Source organism: Lissotriton vulgaris, chromosome 8 (assembly GCF_964263255.1).
Source record: "Lissotriton vulgaris chromosome 8, aLisVul1.2, whole genome shotgun sequence".
NCBI classification, from domain to species: Eukaryota; Metazoa; Chordata; class Amphibia; order Caudata; family Salamandridae; genus Lissotriton; species Lissotriton vulgaris.
Genome location: NC_141696.1, coordinates 144464131 through 144484884, shown reverse-complemented (window position 1 = coordinate 144484884; position 20754 = coordinate 144464131). Strand labels below are relative to the sequence as shown.

At 46.0% G+C, this 20754-nt stretch overlaps 1 protein-coding gene across 4 annotated transcripts in view; it reads left to right on the top strand.

The window, feature by feature from the left end:
• Positions 1-20754, top strand: part of RELT (RELT TNF receptor) — a 186039-nt gene that overhangs the window by 107819 nt on the left and 57466 nt on the right. For all 4 annotated transcript variants that reach the window (XM_086933845.1, XM_086933843.1, XM_086933846.1 and 1 more), the window contains exons 3-6: positions 12292-12405; positions 14811-14989; positions 15371-15456; positions 19816-20076. In XM_086933845.1, coding sequence (XP_086789971.1) covers positions 12292-12405; positions 14811-14989; positions 15371-15456; positions 19816-20076 — 640 coding nt within the window. The remainder of the gene's footprint in view (positions 1-12291; positions 12406-14810; positions 14990-15370; positions 15457-19815; positions 20077-20754) is intronic.

Sequence of the window (20754 nt, the reverse complement as noted above, 5' to 3'; positions counted from 1 at the left end):
GTAGAAATGCTTGTTGATTTGCCTCTTTGCCAACGCTGTGGGAACTGATGTATCAGCATTGACCGAACAAAGAAAAGGACGCGGTTTGCTTCCAGCCTTGTCACGCGTGCGGAGCGGCAGATACAGGGTCACTCGTGCATGGGACAGGACAATACTCCTTTACTCCTCCCCTGCCATGTTTCTGCAAATCCACTGATATTCTGTTTACCAGAGAGAAAATTATATTTACCGCCTGTGAGGAGTTCCGCGGACGAGCACCCGAGAACCACCAGACCACCCGGTCCAGCATCGAGGTTCTGGTCTTTCCTTCTGTTTTTCTTCCTCATTGTAACCATCTCTGATCTGATCCCCCTGCTAATTTGTGGCCACCTTAATATCTCATCTACTGCATCTCAAGGGCCAAAGCGACGAAAGAGCCCCCCTCTTTCACTAACCAGGACCGACTACTCCTATAGTCTTGGATATAACCCAGTGCAATCCTACGTGATGTAAATATGTAAGATACTCGCTTTATGTAAACATCGATGATAGTACGATCATTGAATACTCGTGACTCACTGCACTTGAATAGCGCACACATACATGCACTAGGTGTCTCGGCGCATGTGATATAATCACTGCAGATCCCGGACCCTACAAGGAACCATGTTTCAGCCTCTCCAGGTCTGGGGGATCTGAACCCAGCTCCCTTTGGTGGCTGAGGACAGCGGAGACCATCGTCATTCTCTTCCTTACTGCACTCGCCCATCTCTTATTTCCGTACCGAAACTGATTTCTCTCCTTACATACGATTGTGCTCATTGCAGCATTTCTGTTAGAAAATGCTGCAATGGTAAATAAATACAAATACCCTAAAAAAACAGCAGCTGATGTCACCTTAAACCAGAAGCTGGGATCAAGAAAGATTCAGATTGATCACATACAGGCAGAAAGAAGCATCTTTAAACTTTATGTTCTGCCTAGTCAATGGTACGATGCTCGGCATGAAGCTCGTTTTCAGAAAATATGTACACCAGTTACGTTAACAAGACTTAAATTAGCAAACACAAGAATGCATTCATGTCAGTTCCTTTGAATCGAAAAAGAGCAGATAGCCCTGAAACGATGTACCTGTGAATAAAAATCGTAAAGATCATCGACAAAACACAGGAAAAATTCAAAAATGTTAATAAATAGTTTATGTGGTTGTGTACCCCTTTTGGAGGAGGTAATAGTTTTACTGGTAAGAGCAGCACGGGAAATGTGGGGATCCCCATTGACAGCCGGAGGACTCTGGATAGTAATCTATTGCATTTACGTTCCCTAGAAAACCAAAGTTGCAAGAGTCCTCTGGTGATGGTTGAAGAGATGCTTGTAAGGAGCTTTTCAGGACACTTGTAACCACAAACCCCAGAGTCTATGAAACTCCTTTAGAAATAATATATGTAACTGGTATAAATGACAGGCCATTTAAGGTCATCATGGGATTTCCTAGTGGTTCTATAAGGTCCTACTGTCTTATTTTTAACCAGCAGCTCTTCTACAAAATCCTGTAGACTGTATTTACATTACTTACAACCAACAGAGGTGCGGTATGAAGCGCTATATATAAGCCATTTGTAATAACCTCAGCTTGGACATCGTTTCCTGTTCGCGTAGGGATCTCCCAGGCTTCCTTTAGGAACCATGCAGGAATCCACTTGCAATCTCAAAAGTATCACTAGGAAAAAACATAGAGTTGCTCTTTGAGGCCATTTTCAAGCCTGGATCTTTGCCCATCTCTCAGTTTCAGAATCCCCCAAAATACAGAAGACTCCTTTCTGCAGATCTGCCTTCCAGGACCGTGTCTTTTCCCTCACTGGTTTGGTACCTTGGAGAGGCAAGAGTGGGGCAAGAGACCCCTGCCCTAGAGCCATGGGCAGCTGTCTACAGGCAACTCTGAAATGTGGGCACTCCTGTGAACGTGCACTGTGCTATTTAAGAAATGAGGGTGTATCTGTGGACCCCCTGCTACGCCCCCTCGACCTTTACACCTCCCTTTCGCCTACAAAATTCACCTATGGATACGAAGTTAAATTTCATGGAGCAGATCATGGCATTGCTTGGTTGTGCTGTTATTTTTACTACACTGTGGTTTATAATTACGTGAAAGGAGGCGATAGGGGACTCATACTTTATTTTTTTTAAGCTAAGCTGATCTTAATTTCTGATTTCATGGTCTCTTCACGCATGTGTTCTGCTTTCCAATCATTGCACAGAAATAGCAGATAAATTCCAGTGCTTCTCATCTGCCTTGCCACCCCTCCCCACTCCCCCCCCCCCCCACACACACACACAAGCGGCCAAATTGCTGCTACCCAACTAAAGGCACATCCCCAAATTCCCATCTCCAGAATGAAGATTGAAGATTGGATTCCCAGAAGGTTTTCTAAACCATAGGCAAAAGGCATGTTGCTGTCTGGATGCTTCCCCTCCCTTACCTGCGCCGTTTCAAGACCATTGGTTGCTATCTAGTGCCCTATTGTCGTAGCAGTGTAAGGCAGCTGCCCACAGTTGCCTTAATAAAGTATCAGCCCTGATTTCAAAAGGTGAGCCACCAGGGTACACAAGTCTCAGGGGGTCTCCTGCACCCAACCCTAGCTTGATTCTAAGCCACAATCTATTTGCATATTGGAACAGGTAGTTCTGTTTCTATAATTATAATATGGTCATAAATACTGCATAGCGCCACGGTTTTCTGGCTAGTAACCAAGGACTCGTTCAAGGTGTCGTACATGAAATGGGCGTAACCTGGCAGCTATAGATCTGGCAGGACCTACATAGACTGGTTATTGGGAACTACAGCATCCTAACCTTCCGGCGCCCCAGCACCGGCGCCCCCGCCACATTGTATTTTTCTACCACCTCTGACGCTAACTTGTGGTGTTTTGAACTCATGTAGGTATGTCAGAAGGCTGATCCAACAGGCAATTGAAATACTGTGAAAAGGGGGTCGATTCCAGAATAGGCCTCCCTGCCACTTAGAGAGACAAGAGGAAGATCTTCCAGGCCAAAATAAATTCAGTTATTAGATTTTGTTTGCACCTCTAAATCACTGATGTCCACAGCATTGAATAACAACACCCGCCAACAGCCTGTCGTAGCCAGTGAGGAAATCCCTTCACACTAGGAGGTGCCAACAGCAACATTCTTCCTCACTCAGCATGCCAAGCCAATGAGGAATGCCCTTTGCCAAGGGAGTATGTAATATTAAAGACCCTGCAGCAATCTAGTATATCAGTGCCCCCCACACATATATCAGGGCTTCGCATGCTGTGTGTTATATTAAAACCCCAACACACTCAGTGGTGCCAACAGCTACATTCTTCTACAGCCGTGGTTCTTAATCTGTAGTCCACGGGCTCATAGGTGTCTCTGACGCCTACTAAAGGGGTCCACGACTGCTTAGAAAATTAAGTAATATTAACAGATTAATAACATATATGTAAATAAAGAGGCAAAATGTACATTTGAAAATGTGAACACATTCTGTAAGTGTGAAAGAAATTGAAATTGGATGCTAAAAATTAAGCTGTTTTCCTCAGATAGATTCGCGGAGCAATATAAGTGCATCAAACAGAATATAATATGGTCGATGGGTGTCCTCAACTGAATTTTGGAAAGCTCCACCCTTACCATTAAAATGTATATTTCTTATATTTGTGAATTGAATAAAAATGTTCTGCCATGAAAATGTATATTTTTATATATTTCTTATGAATTGAATAGAATATTGAATTAATAATTTGTGTATTTGTTTGATGAATGCTTGTTTCTGCATTTTTGTGTACTGTTTTGAGGTACAAATCATCCAAATTGCTTAGAGACCCCGGATTCCAATAATGTCTCAGTGGGGGTCCCCGGATTCCGATAATGAGTCAGTGGGAGGTCACCGGATTCTAGTAATCATTAAGTAGGAGTCCACAGATGTCAAAAGGTTAAAAAACGCTGTTCTACAGCATGCTTTACTCAGTGAGGACAGTCATTCACTGAGGGTAATATCTGATATTGGAGTCTATTCATGCAATATGTCTTTCAAGGCTGCAGTATGTAGCGGTGTCCCTTTTGGAACACCGGTGTGGTAACACACTGTCATTACAGACCGCATATTTTCAATTGAAATTACCACTAAATTTGCATAGACATACAGATCTGCTGGTAAAACTATATAAAGCACAAATTGATGTATACAAAGGTTGCAGTATGCGTGATAAAGTATTTGCAAAGATTGCAATAACATTTCTGCAAATCTTGCAGTATTCAAATTGAAACTTCTGCTTCGCTCGCAGAATCCCTGGAACCTAAAGTCCCAGCGGGACGTGGATCCCGTCATAATGATGCTCTGCGCCAAGCTTCGGGTTTGATATCTCATATAAAAAACAATGTAGGACAGGCTATAACTCAACAAAATGTAGTGCGCAGAACCCATCAGGCTCCCAACTCTACAGTCGTCTCAGAGCTCGATGAACTATGTGCACATCCAAGGGTCCATATTCACTGACGTCTTTGTGGGTTCTCTTGCAACTCCAACAATAGCGCTGATCAACAGCCTTTCCCGCCTAAAGTTTCTGCCCACTCAGAATGACATTGCGTAATGTAGAGCGAACCTCATGATTACCCACCTGGCCTCTGAAGCCCTGGAGAACACATATATGGAAAGGGGGCTTTACAGGGCAGGCACTGTGTAAATGCAACCACCAGAAGGGTCAAAGCCAGGGCTTTAAGTGGGATGAAAAAACTGGCGGGTCTCTCAAAGGGGCGTGGCCAATGTGATTAAGGGCGTTGCTTAAAAAGATTTACGCAAAAAATCAGTTCTTAGCATAGTGTGTCGCCCGACTTGTATTTTGCTGTCTCTGTCATTGCAGCTAGATATATGAACCAACAAGTAACATCATACCTACAAGTCAGGACAATTTCCTTTGTCAATGGTTGTTTGTTGCATTAGATAAATAAGCAGCAACTATGGCTCGTTGTATACAATATTGTAAAAGCTTCCACTTGCCAGGGCACAAAACAGAGCCCGATGGAGACCCGTTTTGAGGCCTCCTTAAAAAAAATGTGGGTGCTCAGACCCGGTGAGACCCGCCCCGCTTAAAGCCCTGGTCAAAGCTATACCTACTAAAGTCTTGCAAAGTAATGCAACCTAACATAGTGTGGATTGCTAATGTGAAATAAAAACAGGTGCAGCAATGGTAAAAGGTTGGCATGGGTCACATTGGATGTTGTTTTAACATGTAATATTCGTAACACTCATGCAAAGTACATACATTACTCTCTGTACCTTCGGGAGGTCCATCATGTGAAGCTAATTGAACTGAAGAGTGCACCTTGAGTACAAAAGTCACAAAAGATGCTGCTCAAAGGCATTTGCACCATGGTGCAATGTCAGGGCCAGCGCCAGGCATGGGCAGTGTGGGCAGCTGCCCAGGGCCTCACACTCTGCCTGCCAGGATGGGGCCCCCCACAATGTCAATTAACACCCCACCAGTCCTCGTGTGTGTACCCCTGCCGATCAGAGTGAAAGAAATGCGTCTCTTCACAATTGGGATAATGGGAGAGGCCCCCCCCCCCCCCTCGTGTGGCCTCTAAGGGATGATGTGGGAAGGCCATGGGGAGGGGGACACCTCTCAGGCTGCCCAATCAGAGACTCGGCAGGGCCCCCATTGTCAGCACCTTATCCCACACAGGTTTCACTCAGCCCCCAAGTAATTCTCACACCTTCAGTCCAAAATAGGCTGTACAAGAGGTGCTTGGGGTGGCTTAGAGGAGGGGCTGTGGCCCAGGTGGAGTCTGCACAAAGCAGCTTCCCGAGATCAGAAGGTGTCACTTAGGTAAATTTCAGGGGCCTCGCACATTCCCTTTTGCCCAGGCCCCTGAAAATCCTCGGACCGGCCCTGTGCAATGCTACAGTGCATTTGGCATCACACGTGTGCAGATCTATTTGCATTTGCACTCGTGGTGTCCTCCTCAAGGTGCAACGTGTGGTAAATATGACACTGAAGTGATGAACTCAGTTTGCACTATGCCGCGTGTTTTCACTCAGTGCTGCGTTGCATGAATCTTAGTAAATCTGCCTGTACTGTCGGAAGAAAAAAAGTCATGAACAATAAGCCTTTAAAATAAACCTGTCAATATTTGCATGTCACCCTCTCAAACTCGAGGTGACCTGCTAATTCTCATGGGTCAGTTTTGTAATCTGAATAATTAGAGTGACCTTTTAAATTGCCCAAAATATTCAGGAGGTCCCAAAATGGTGGACCTGGCCCGTCAAACTTAGGAGACGTTTAGCCGGCCTCTGAATCCCCGAGGGACGTGAAACTCAGAATGATTTGGGTTGAGATGAAAAAGTTCTCCTGGTCTGCCAGCAACCACCCCTCACCACCTTCAAAATGGCGCAATATTGACATTGCTCAATGATTACTCCATCCAATAGCGAAGTCTGTACGCTCTGGACCAGTGAGTGTCATTCTGGGAGGTAAGAATTCCCTCTTTCCTGGGAGTCTTTGTCCCTTAAGAGATTGGGTGCCAAGCAGTGATTCCAACCTATCAGGGCATACCACCCAGTGACAAAGGCCAGTGGATTGGCTGCAGTTTTTATTGGACGGCGTCCTCCATATAGTCAATAACCCCCTTCCATGGAAGTTCTGTCCATCCCCACCTTGGTCACCGTCCACCGTGGTCCTTGAGCCACCAGCGCTCTTCACTAATGAACGGAAGGGTCCACACAAGATACTTTTTGGGAACAGATCTGAAAGTTTTGGGACTAAACACTGCAACATTGTGCATTTTTAAAGCATATTTGATCTATTTGAGTGATAAAACAAAATCTATATGAGTGGCTATTAGCAAGTAGGAGGGTTCCTTGGTCAGTTTCACTTTGGAAAGCCCAGGAGACAGAGAATCACGTGTCCCTCCAGGAGTCACCGAACATTGCTATTTTTAAAAGCAGTGATGCCCTTCAAGTGCAATGGAATGTTTCCCCAGCAGTTTTACAACTGATCCATCCATTCAGTGGCAAAAGGGTAGGTACCTCGGCTACAGCAAGGTTTACTTAGCTTGCAAACCCAAATCTTGTAGGGCCAAGAAGGACCTGCAGGTTGTATGCATGCGCTACAAAAGCCACGCATTATGTAGCATGAAGACGTGAACCAAGCGGGGTGACATCAGTGTGCGTGGGCGCTATTCTGAAATGTGTCCACTATTTAGTAAAATAAGTTGCAACTGGGTGTTTGCCATTGGTGCGTGGGAGGGTGATGTCCTCCCACGCACGCACGCACCTCGCACGCACGCACATTATATATGTAAACAATACCTTAATGCATTTAAGTAAGTCATGTATTGTTTCCTCATCAGCCCAGCCCCTTCTCTAGGTAGCCACCCAGCCTGCTAGGTGTCCACTGTAGCGACCTGCTATTGCTGTGTGCAGTGTGTTCTTCCAGAAATGCTCAGAGCTCTGCATAAAATCAACAAGTAAAAGAAATGCCGCCCTCGCAGCCTGACTGGTGCAGAGCCAGCGAGGCTGGGAAGTGTCAGGAACAGATGGCCTCAGGCGGCACGGCGCCGCGCTGGAAGCGCCGTCTGCCCTGGTGCGAACCGCACCATCTGTGAACACGCGCGTGCTCCTTTCTGCACTATGCAAGTTCGGCCATTTTGCAAGATGGCGGCTAAGGTGATGGGGGCAGTGTGGGACAGGGGCAGTGCGGGGTGGGATTGCGAGGGGCAGTAGGATTTTCCAAGCAAACGTGGAGTCTGAAATCACTTGTGCGGTGATGCCAGAGGCAGCACAAGGACTCGTGACACCTGAGGCTGGTGGCATTTTGATGCCCTCAGCCCTGGGTAGCAATAGTGCTTGCCCTCGCCAGGGAAAGTGGCATGCTGCCAACCCCTTCTAGTGCGTAGGGCTTGTCTGCTGCAGCAAGAGGCGCGGCTCCCGGGTACGGTTTTGCTTTGCAGCCAGCTCTGTGACCCTGCGCTGATCTGAAATAAGTGGATTAAAAACAGACGCGAGCAAGCACTGAAGGCGTGTTTACTTTTAAAAGACTCTGTGTCAGCTTCGATTAATCACAGGCAGGGCCGCTGGAATTATGCGACAGGGGAGGAGCAAATTAGGCAACAGCTATGACTAAATTATGCAGCAGGAAAAGGGCACATTGTACGGAATGACGTGGCACATTTTCTTATCGTATAAGTTCATTATTTTGTTTTGTTTTTACACGTTAACACTGCCTGGGCAGAGGCTTGAACCCACTGGGAACAGATGAACCCTCAAATACAGCCATAAGCAACTGAAAGGTGACCAACCAACCTTTGGAAAAGGGCCATCCACTGAGAGGCAGCAAGTCACCTTCATTTGTAATAACTTTTGACCTGTTTGACTTAGATACACATTGTTTTTGTTACAATTTGAAAATCATGCAGCAGATTTTGAGATATGTGGCAAATATGGCAAATCAGTAACTATGCGGAAAATGCTGAGGCCCGCAGAGTTGCATACTTCCAGTGGTACTGTTCATAGGCGTAAGAAAGCAGGCTGCAGATAGAGCAACATAGTGGTAGCATGTTCTGCCACTAACTGACCCTTGTGGCCTGTGGTTGATGCCTTTGGGCAAACTTTGACCTTAAAGTGAGTTGATCAGGCCATGCCTTCAGTTATGACAGCTCTGAATACAGAAGCCCTGTCCTCTTTTGAGCTGGTAGAGAGAACAATTGTACAAAGGTGCATTAGGTGGCATTATGTTCAAGTTCAAGTTCAGTATAAAGCTGGCTTACCATGCTAGAGCAGTACAAAAGGGGGTGGTGATGGACGGAGCATCTGAACCAATCAAACACTCACACCCAGTTAAAAGATCTGGGTTTAATCCATCACCGTTCTTTAGCCCACTCTGCCACCCCAGTTCAGACATGGCCATATGCAAATCAGTCTGACTCTGTGCCTCATGGGAACAGTCCAGCCCGAACAGCCAAGCCATGCCTTCCCTGGACTGGAAACAAGCTTCCTAGGACCGGTTTCTGGCATTACAGCCGTCTTCAGCCCGGCTTGCTTGAATCCAGTGGCAAAGTGAGCAAGGGACCATGCTAGAGAGCAGTTTACAGAGTTCCTTTTGTGAGAGGATGCCAGGGCTGGTTCTACAGAATGGCAATGGGTGAAAGCCTAATTGGTGCCACCCTGGGAGCCCAGGGTGCCCCTAAAAGCAGCAAATATGTCCCCATTGCCAGGGGAAAAGGGCGAGGGAATGTGTTATGTTATCAGCTGGTGGGTCATGTTCGCGCTTTATAAAACCTTTCAAATCAAATGAGTAAATAAATAAATCAGCATTTGTATATTGCCTTCTAGCATTAGTAAGGCATCTGAGGGCTTGCTCTATCTAGGCGCCTTCTTTTAATGTTTTAGGACTTCTATTGATAGGTTATGGATGATTGCTTAGTTTTGTATGGTTAGTAGAGATGTGTTAGATGCAGTTCTTAATTTGTAACAAAAAATGTACGCGCCAGGGCTCTGGTTAGGAGCCCCTGAAGCTTGCACCACATATTACACCAGCCATGCTTCCAATGATAGTAAAAACACTGCTACTAACCATCACACTCCTACAAGTGTGACAATTCGGACTATTTCAGGCCTCCAAAGCTATGGGCAGCAGGTAATAGTCATTTTCAATATATATTGAATTAATAATTACCTGTTGTAGGTGGAGAAGTGTGGCTCAGGGGTTAGAGGCGGCAGACCTGGAGCTTGAGTTTCAGCCCTGGACCAGGGTTCAATTCCCCGCCTCGGCGGGTCTTGGGCTCAATAATCCCATGGACTCGATAATTCTCGCTCCGGTGCCTTCTCGACTCACGGGTTCACACTCTGCGACTCTGGGCAATAGCTTGCTTAATCTCCACATCGGCCCTTCGCGGCGGGATGCCTGGCTTTCACCTTGTGGATACCCTTCCAGGGTTATCTCACAGGGGAATACCAGGACGGGTTCCCTAAGCAAGCGCGGAGATGCCCCAGGGTAAGTCCTGCGCTATATAAGTTTCATACATTTACATTTACATCTCTAAATTAGCCAGAAAGCGCCACCTTGTGGCAGACTGTCACAAACATCGTTGTTGACAATTAAGTGCCGGTACTGAGCACCGGAAACTCCAGCTCAAATTAATCACTGGTAGATGTCTAGTTTAGAAGCACTCTCTGGATTGATCCTACAAGTTGTGGGACATTTTTGGAGACTCATTTCCTGCTCCTGTAGCTGCCTCACCTGGATAAGTTTACATCGCAGGCCCGTTATTCTTGCCAATCCCCCGTTTTCCCCTTGCTACAGAGGTACAGCGTGTTCCTGGGACAGGTGCTGCTTGACTTGGCTGGGAATCCCCCAAGGATATGTGACGCGGAGCAAAGGCAGGTGTGTGCACCATGTACGCATTAGTGTGACCGTCACCGCCATTGGTTCCCGCACCCTCATCCATAATAGAGACCGCGCATCGCCAGCTGGTGTGATGGGCCCTGCTATGCATGGTGTCAGCCAGAAAGCAATATTCTTGTTCCATTAATTGCTATGGAAACAGAAGGATGTGCTTCGGCCGACTGACGGTGCCTATGCATTTGTGTGTTCAAGGTTAAGAGTTGCTGTGAAACTGAGTGAGAATATGGGGAGGGTTTTTCATTCGTAGATGGTGTAGACCAGCCAGTGCCGTACCTCAAATCAACACCAGCACCAACATATACTTACAAAAGGTGCCCCTATTTTAGTCTGGCCCGGCAGCATTACTGCTGCTACCGTATGTGATCAACAGAAAAAGAGCTTTTAGAATTACTTCTTGTTTGAGGCGTTGGGGTCTGCCCACACATTGGTTGCCTTGAGTACCTCATGTGATTGGGAAGATGGCGTCTGCTTCCACTGAAAGAGTGCTTGCTTTGTACTTTTTGTCTTGTGGAAAACCTTATACTTCATTCAGCAGGACTCATTTAGTTACAGTGGCAAGCCAATGATCAAGACTGTAGGCCTGATCTGTTATAATGAAACAGAATGATAAAGGAAGTAGGAATGACATTTATTGTGAAAAGCACAGGTTGACCTTTCAAGGTGGACGTTATTATTCTGTATTAAAGCACTTGGAGAGATTTAGTATCGTGGAATGTCAGCCCCAGATTGGGAACCAAACTGCCCTGTCAGATTTTATCAGACCAGCCCCCATTTTGCGTCTAGCTAGAGAGCACAGCAGAAGAGTCTTGCCAAGTGGGGAGAGTAACAAAAGATCCCAATTCCCCCAGCTCGTGGTCCTGCAATTAACCCTCTCTGGTCTACCGGAACAGGCTAGGCCAGTCGGGGTGCCGAGTGCTCGATACCATTCAAGGGTGGATCCATCCGCCTTAAAGCTTCCAAGCCTGGACCATCAGAGAAAGGCTCCCAGGCAGGCCCCATTTGGTGTCCTCAGCATCAGAAGGGTTTGTGTCATCCATTTGTGGTTGGAGATGGTCTGCAACAACCAGGCACCATAAGCAGGCGGAAGTGTTTTGTTTCCTGCAGTAATTGGTGAGGCATTTGATGCTAAAGTAGGCTTGGACGTGAATGTGGTACACGGAATCTCACCTCTTTGCAAACTAGGCAAGGGGTCTGGTTCTGGTGAGCCACTTGCAGAAACCATGGGGATAAAATATTTGCACAGTGATATCCTTTTTAACAGGAAAATTATATAGCTATGACCAGCATAATACTATACATATTTGTAATTAAAATAAGAAATACTTAACATATGCCTTATGGGAAACCTTAGGCTCAAGACAGTAGGTCTGAGTTGGTTATGGTGAAAAGCTTGTAGGTCTAATTTGTTCATTGAGAAAAGTTATGCCAAATTACATAGGCCTGATCACTTTATTATGAAAAGTTCACACAAAGGAAATAGACATGCTTTATTTATCCCACTGAGCTATTTTATGACGATTTAAACATGAGACTAGAAGCTGCACATGTATCCCTCCAGCAAACCTCGTAACATCTAGCGTTATCTTTAAAGTATTACACCCTTAGCCTTGCAGAATCACCTATATCTCTGCAGCAGGTGCATTACCTTCCCTCCTAAAGTTAAATTAAATTACAGTAGTGTTTTGTGCCACTACTTTAATAAGCCAGAACCACTTGAGCATCCCATTTTATTTTTTTGGCAATTTTTTGAGGACAGACATTGAAAACAAAAATAAATCAGCACAGTAATCACACGTATGCCATGGTTTTTAAAGCACGGTTTCCCTCCATTATGAATTGTCTTGACCTTGATGTATTTTGTCTGTAGGTTCTGAACTGGCACGGGGCGTTCCTGCTAGAGTGTGGTGAACGTGAGTACCAGGCGGAAGATGGGCAGTGTGTACCCTGTACGGAGTGCCCGCCTGGGCAGGAAGCTGATAGGGTAAGCCAGGAAGTCAGACCGAGGCGACACAAAGTGCCTGCCTCAGTTATTCCTCATTCTGATTCCTAAAACAGGAACTGAAGTGGTGGGAACTCATAGTTTGTTCTGTTTTTTCTTGAGATTGTGTTTATGTGTACTGTTTTGTTTACCATTAAGAATGCTGTTCTTCATGGACTGCAATGGACAGATGCATTCAGGCCCGCCTGAACCATACACATTAGACATTTTGGGTTCTCTGATCAGACAGACTGTCCTCTCTGTTTACGGGGTGGCCAGATAATTGGTGCCTGAGCAAATCGGGTTCACGCAGGGGTCAGAATAAGGAGCAATGTGAACTTTACTGTGCCTGGTACTTGCTGTTGGGGTCAAACTCTGCACCCCTGCTATTGTCCTCTTTGTACATATTGGCAGGTCAGACCTGACAACTTTCACTTCAACTGGCAGAGAATACCACGTCACATCAGTACATGTGGCTTTTGATGCAGAAACCTCAAAAATCAGCTTGTGGTGCCACATTTGGTAGGATAACAATGATCAGACTTGTTAAATTCTGAACCCCAGGGTAATCGCTGTTTTGTTTTGCAGAGAACCAACAGAACACGCATTTCTACTAACAAACTATAACATAGATTAAACAGACAGCTCACGCCTGCACAAGACACCAAAACGACATAGTTTGAAAAGGACACAGCATCAACAGCCACAACACTAAAAATTGAATAATGGAAAAACATTATCGCAAAGTCCTATGGCCCATGCACCCGCAAACAGTGGTTGAGCAGAAAGTTATTTTGCGAGGCATATCTCGATTTATTCAACCCGAAAGAAACTTACGCAAACACAACACTGGATGATAGATTATCACCGACCAAATACACGACCCCAGCTACCTTGAAGGACACTGCAGCTTCCTGACAGCACTACCGGACAATAGGTTCCGCCATAGTGCTCAATACAAGTAAGGGTAATAGGCCATTACATATTGAATATTGTATGCCAACTCTAGGGTTAACATACTGGACTAGCAGCATAGTTGTTATCGGCAAGTAGCCAAGCATCTACCTCACTCAGAAATAACAGGGTCTTTGCGTAATGAGTACATAAGTAATAGGGGTTTCTGGACGGGCCTGGCCTCCACTCCATCAGATCCACGGTTTCATTGTGCCACCTGACACAGTCTTTCGTAAATTTCCCTTGGCTCAGATGACGAAGGTCTTCTGTGTTGGTCTATTGTTGTTCTCTGGCAGTAGTTATATTGGGTTCCTTGTTCTGTCCAAAATATATTGTCTCGCTGCCGTACATTCCGTATCGAGCGCGCAAACACACGTGACGCAGGAATCTTCCCCTTTTCTGCCAAGTGTGAATGCTCTTGTGGCCCTGATAGTATGCTATTTATATGTGTGGATAAAGGTGGTGCATCTAAATGGATTACTTCTCAAATTGCAACAAATAGAATACAAGAGGTGATGATAGATACAAATGTATTAACATCAGAGCAGTTTCGTGGAAGAGCCTTCCGTATCCACTTGTGGAAAATTTGAGCCCTGCTGTGATAAAATATAAATGTAGCTTTTCAATACTCAGAGCTCGCACGGTGTCCCATGCACAGCTCATCCAGTCGTGCAACATTTCCTTTGCTTTCCAGGAGTGGTTGTTTTGCTCTTCCCGTTATACGTACAGAAATACAAGTACCAGAATACTAAGGAGAAAAGTGATTGGATAAACTACCAGCAGAAAACCTACCAAAACCTGGAATCTCTTAAGGTTCTGCCTAATGCACACTAAAACATGCTTCGGATGCACCTGATTTACAAAAACGAAGTACCAGTCAATAGAATTATCTGCCCAGCATTACGCAGTTCAGCCCTAGGGAAATGTGGTCAACTTCACCTTGTCTATGCCACATTTTCGTTAGACCTTTTTGACCTGAAAGTTATACCTGGAAGCTGGGTGATCGACCCAGTCAACAATTTCTGGTATACACCTGTTACAACGCATTTGTTACAACGCAATACTGTTACAACGCGACTTTTACAACGCATACCATTACAACGTATTGCGCTGGGGGGCGCTCTAGGATAGGGAATAAGTATAATTTACTATCCAACACCTTCCCTAGGGTCCACGGGGACTGGAGTTAGAATAGTAAATTATACTTACCACTATCCAGCACCTCAAAGCGCTATGCGTTGTAATGGTATGCGTTGTAATGGTCGCGTTGTAACAGTAGGTAGTTGTAATGGTATGCGTTGTAACATGGTACATCCACAATTTCTCTTCGTTTACGCCATTTTATAATTCTGTATCGCCATTGTTCGAAATGTCTATGACCATTCTGCACAACAGCAGGCAAGATGAGATCAAACGTAATTTTTAACAGAATTTGTTTTTATTGTTTCTCATAGACGTGTGGTTTTGGGACAGGCGTGGGGATGGGCTGTCGTGCCTGCCCCCCTGGCACCTTCTCGGACATCCATGGAACAGGACCATGCCAACCGTACACCCAATGTGAGACGGTGAAGAGGGTACTGGTGCAGCCTGGCACAGCCACCACCAACAGCCAATGCGGAGGCTGCATTTCTGGGTAAGTTGACCCTCTCTTGTCTGTTGCTTCACAGTGGATGCACATGAGCAGTGCAAGCTGAAGGGCATATATAGCGCTTGTGAGTGTTTCTGCAGAGAATGCAAAAAAAGGAATTGTGAACTCAAAAGAAAAGTTGATAAGACACAGCCTGGTGTGTTCACAGCTTGTCTTGTTGTTGTCTGCTGTTGTAGTAGTGTGGCCTGCTGCTTCCAGGAAGTGACATGTTACTATCAGGTGCATAGGTCTGTGTGTACATACATGGGTTTGTCTGTGTTTGGATGATTCTGCTCATAGTATGGAGGAACTGGGGCATCCTCTAAGCTGAGAATCCGCCATGAGCGGAGCTGCTTGGTTCACACTGAACACCTCCTCGTCTTGCAGGTTCTACGCACCGGCTGGAGAGGCCAGCCATCTTGCGGCATGCCTTCCTTGCTCCTCCGCCTTGCAGGACACCTCTGGATGTGAAGGTTAGTTGAAAACGAAGTGCACTAAAGTACTTTCGTCCTGCGATTCTCAAGGTAGAACAAGGAGGGCTTGGACCCAGGTCATTTTTTCAGAATAATCGCTGCCTGTGTAACTGAGCGCCATTTAGATTGTTTGCATGATCAGTCGTATGTAGATCTCTTGAAAATCTGGCCTGGGTCTAACTCTGCTGAACCTGCATTGGCGTCCCCAGTCTTAGACCATTCCAGTGGTATATTAATGCCTGCATCAATTCCACCATATTGTCTCTCTTCGACTGTCCAGTTCTCTTCGGGCTTCATTACAGTTAAAAAGGCCATCCAGTGTGGAGAAAAACAATTCTCTTTACTCAGTATTGCATTACCAACAATGACAAACAAACGATATTCTAGAATGTCGCTTTGTTTGGTGATGTCTGCTTGGGTTATGAGACCTATTGTGACATCATTCACTGGTTGGTTCACCTTAAAGGAGTCCTCCAATTAAAGAAAAGCAAGCTGTTCTCTTCAGCCAACCATGAATGACCAACAATCAAGGATTTCAGAAGGTCCCTTTGTCTGGGATCTGGTTGGGGTGTAAGAACTGTAGAGACATTATTCACTGTGTGGCTGATTTGATGAGCGCTTCCATGTTGGGTGCCATTCTCCACCGTAAGACCGAGCATTTCATTCACCCAAAACAAGAGGCCTTCACAAGTCCCATGACCTCAAGTGCCAGGCTCTCCCTCCATCTACCCCAAGCACCTTTCCGCAAACAGAAGGCTGTGGCCACCAGTACGTATGCCAGGGATTGACTGAGCATAGCATCTCTCCCCTTGAATATCTAAATGTTATGGCATCTCCTGAGGTCTCTACGCTGCGTGACCCACACAACCGGAAAGGAGCTCCAGGGGTGGGAAAGAAGGTATTATTTGGGAGTTCACCTTTCTTAATTCAATTTTCTGCACTCCCGGTGGGGCACTGAATGGCAAAAGGCATTTCCAAGTAAGGCAGGGAAACTAAAAGACTCTTCCACCCCATCCTGAGGACCAAGGCCGAGGCATGCACCAGAGCAGAGTTGCACCTGGGCAGCAGGGAGGCTGTCTTCGGAACGGTCATTCAGTACCATGTATCAAGAGCAGTACATGGCCCTCTAGTCACACTCAACAAGATGGAGGCGGTGCAGCCATGACCCCTTCCACAGGACGAGAGCAGTGATGATTTCCTCAATGCCGTTAGCAGGAGGGCGTCTGTACAAATCATGACAGCGCTCTTGGGAAGAAGAGGGCAGTCCAACCAATGACCACGTCCTCAGTAGGAAGAGGGCGGTGCTTCATGTGACAACGCCTTTATCAGGAAAGAGGCAGCGCTAACAATGACAACTTCCTCAATCAATGAGGGGTATTCGCTGACAGCGCCCTCAGCTGGCAGCTTGCAACAGTGCCAGTGGCAACCTCCTCTGCAGCAAGGGGGCAGTGCAAGCAGTAATAAACCCCTCAGCTCAGAAGGATGGGCGAGGTGCTGCCACTGACAGGCACGTTTGAGCAATGCATTAGTGCAACCCTCTCCACCCTCACACACTGGGAAGGGGTCCCACCACTGATAGTTACCCTGGGCATTCTCTCTCCCAGGATTGGTTTGCTTACTATGCCAATACAATCCCCTGCCATGCATATGCAAACCAGACTTGGCCCGCACCAAAAGTTCATCTCAAACTGCCAGGCCCCATCCCCACTGGACAGGAAAACAAAGGCAGATGTGTTTGAGCCTTATGGGCCCTCATCAGGGAGGTGCCTCGTTAGTCCCTATACTAGTAAAGTCAGGTTCGGGACCCAAGTCTGGGCTTATCCCTGGCACTCCGGGCGCCTCACTGAGAAGAACAAAATGTGATGGATGGAATGCTGAGTTAATCTTCGCCACTTGTGATTGCTCTGGGTGCACTCCATTCCGTCATTTTTTCACCCTGGACATGTTGTCAGCTCTGGCCAGAGACACAGACATTCTTTCTCTCCCTCATAAGTGATGTCTCTCTCGTGCAGCTGCTAACAATAGGAGCTCTCCAAACTGATCCACTCGAGGCTGATGACACGACGAGTGATGCATAATCCCAAGCACTACACTGGAGGCCCTTTATGTGCAGCCGCTGTCAAAGACAGAAGACATTTCTTGTGAGCCGCACAACGTCTTTTCTTTTTCCATTCTTTTTCTTGTTTTCTTTTCTTTTTCTGTTTCTTTTCTCTTTTGTTCGTTTTATTTTATTATTATTATTCTTTCTATCCTTTTCTTTCCTTTCTTTTCCATTTCAGAGACAATTTTGTTACATAAACCGGGTTTTTGGACACCAATTTCTAACTGTAAAATGTTTTATTTACCTTTGGACTCTGAGAAAGAGTATGAGCAAAAATATCCCTTTGCATTCTGCAGAGTATTTTGGTCTGACTGAAAAAGCACATATCTTGGTAATTATGATTGATGTTACACCGTGGTATTTTATGATCAGCAGGCGCCATTGGGTTGGCCACCACTTGAGGTCAAAGCATAGCTGGTGTTGGCCAAGAGTAGACCCGTATGGTCAGTTCATCCAAATTTGTGTCTTCTAGTTCTCCTTAGTCCAAAGAGCAGGACCGCCTGCTATTGACCAGTCATGGTTACCTATGGTCGGTGCCACTGGAATTATGCGATTGTGCAGCCACTGCGATTTTCGCATAGTTAAAGATTTGACGCATTTCCCTCATAATCCATCATCTGCTCCATAATCTGCATATTTTATCCCCCAAACTATTTCTTGTAGCCCAAACGGTTCAAAAGTTACTAAAAAGTATGTGACACGTGTTGCCATGCAGTGGAAGGCCCTTTGCAAAGCTGGACTGGTCAGCTTTCTGTTGCCTATTGCTACTGGTACTATTGAAGTGCGATCAATGCCCAGACAGTGTTATCAAGTATAGAAATAACGAAATAATGAAGTAAAACTATTACAAAATGTGCCGCCTTATGCAGCATAATTTGCCTTTTCTTGCCGCATATTTTACTCAACCCTGCCTCATAATTTGGCCCTTTCCTGTCGTATAATTACAGTGGCACGGTTTACTGGTTTCAGGGGTTGTGGCCCAGAACAGAGCCAGTCACTCACAGTCCCAATCATAATGAATAATATTTATTTTGACAACAGGTCAGGATGGGGAAATGGGCTGCAGCCAAGGGAATGATTTTTGTCCCTGTGTACTGCAAACACTGTTGCCTTGTCCATGCTAGGAACCCTGGCTCCCACTTCAACCACACTGTTGCACATTTGCGTATCTCCCCGTGACTAGTTTTCCTACACACAAGGATTGGGAAATCCCAGAAACAAGCCTTTGGCAAGTATTGAGCAATATGAAAAGAACAGGGCATTTACTCTTCAGTTTTTTTACCTGAATCCAGCAGGTAGAACCGCCTCTATTTACAGTAAATAAGACAGTATATTTTGTGGTCTCAGCACAGTGGTGCATTAGGCAACCCTTCTACACGTGACTTGGTATCATCTGCAGAAAACAAGATGCATTTTACAGTCGAAAAGTAGGGCATAAAGGAGGAAGAGAATGCAGAAGAAGGGCTGGAGGTGTGAAGGAATATAAATAGAACCCTTATACGGCGAATCTTCTGATGGAAGAAGAAAATGGAAGAGGCTATTATACACATATGGAAGGGGGAATTAATCACCCAATTGTTTAAGGGTAAGCAGGGATTAAGGAAAAGAGAAACGAGGATGGATACAAAAAGGACAATGTAGGACAAAATACAGGTCAAGAAGAGAAAAGTTGGGTGGGTTGGTGAGGTAAAGTAGAGAAAAGGTGCATGTGTAAAGAAATTAAGGTTCCAAAAGTGAAAGAAAACTGGTAGGAGCAGTTTGAGAATGAGAAAAATGAGAGATAGGACTAGGGAAGCTGGAGAAATGAAGCAAGGAAAAGAGAGTTGAAGATAAAAAGAAGGATTGCAAAGAAACACCAAAGGGAGTAATAAAAGGATTGAATGTAGGGTTCAGGAATTCAATTGAGAGAAAAAAAGAGCGTAAGAGTTGGAGTAGAAGGGAAGTCTGGTGAATGGAAGAGTAAAGGTGCAGAAAGACCAAAATAAGGAGGTAAGGGAAAAGCAAGATGAAAATGGTGGAAGAGGGATATAAGTGAGGAGGAAAGACACGGGAGAAAAAAAGAGAATATGAGGAAAACCCTGTGCTCTGGCCTTCACTACACCATTTAGGGAGATCCTATTCTTTGAGGTCTTGTGGTCTTAAGTCCTTGTTTCCTCTTTGCCTTGAAGGTGATTTAGGTTGCCTTAAGGCACGTTTATAAAGTTGTCTTATTCTCCTTCATGCTCATCCCATGTCCCGGTTTATCTCTTCCACTTTAGGCTTTAGAGCTTCTCCTGATCGACCTCAAAAGGGAGCGATCTCCCTAGTGAAACGAGAGACTAAAGTGGCCATCAACGGGACGCAGACAGGCGGCCTGGAGGAGTCCGGGACCGAGTATGCTGTGCTTGCCATTGTGCCAGTCTTCTGCCTGATGGGCCTGTTGGGCATCCTGCTCTGCAACCTGCTGAAGAAGAAGGGCTACCACTGTACGGCCGAGAAGCAACTGGACGAGGAGGCCTCGCTATCTGACGAGAAGGCGGGTAAGCTGGCATGCATCTGCACACAGTCGCATGGGTTTAGAAGATGGTGTACCTTCTGGGTGAGGAATTGTATTTGGCTATGAAGTGGGTAAGCTGGCACGCATCTGCACGCAGTGGCATGAGGGTTAGAAGAGGGGGTACCTGATGGCCCATTGAACCTGGTGAGGAATTATATATGGCAAGAAGGTGTGTAAGCCGGCACTCCTGTGCTCACAGTGGCATACATGTTAGAAGAGGGTGTACCTGTTGACTGGATTGAACCTGGGCGAGGAGGGCTATCTGGCAAGAAGGCGGGTAAGGAGGCACACATCTACGTCCAGTACCATAGGGGTTGGAAGAGGGACTATCTGCTCTCTGGCCTGAATGTGGTTGGGGAGGGCTCTTTCTGGCGAGAAGGCGTGGTAGCCGGCATGCATCTACACTGTGACGTAGGGTCAGAGGAGGGTGCAATACAAAACAGAGTGGTATGCTGTTCCTACTGGATGGTACAGGTAGATGTGTGTATGGAGAAATATTATGCTCACTGTAGGCAGGAGGAAACGTCCTCCTTTCGGAAAAAGACCCTCACACACCCAGTCAGCTAGGTGTCTTGCTTCATCATTGGGTCTGCTCCTCGTCGGGTCGACGCTCAAATACCCCATTGGCACCCATGATGGGGCCCTTTAGCGGAGATCTGTT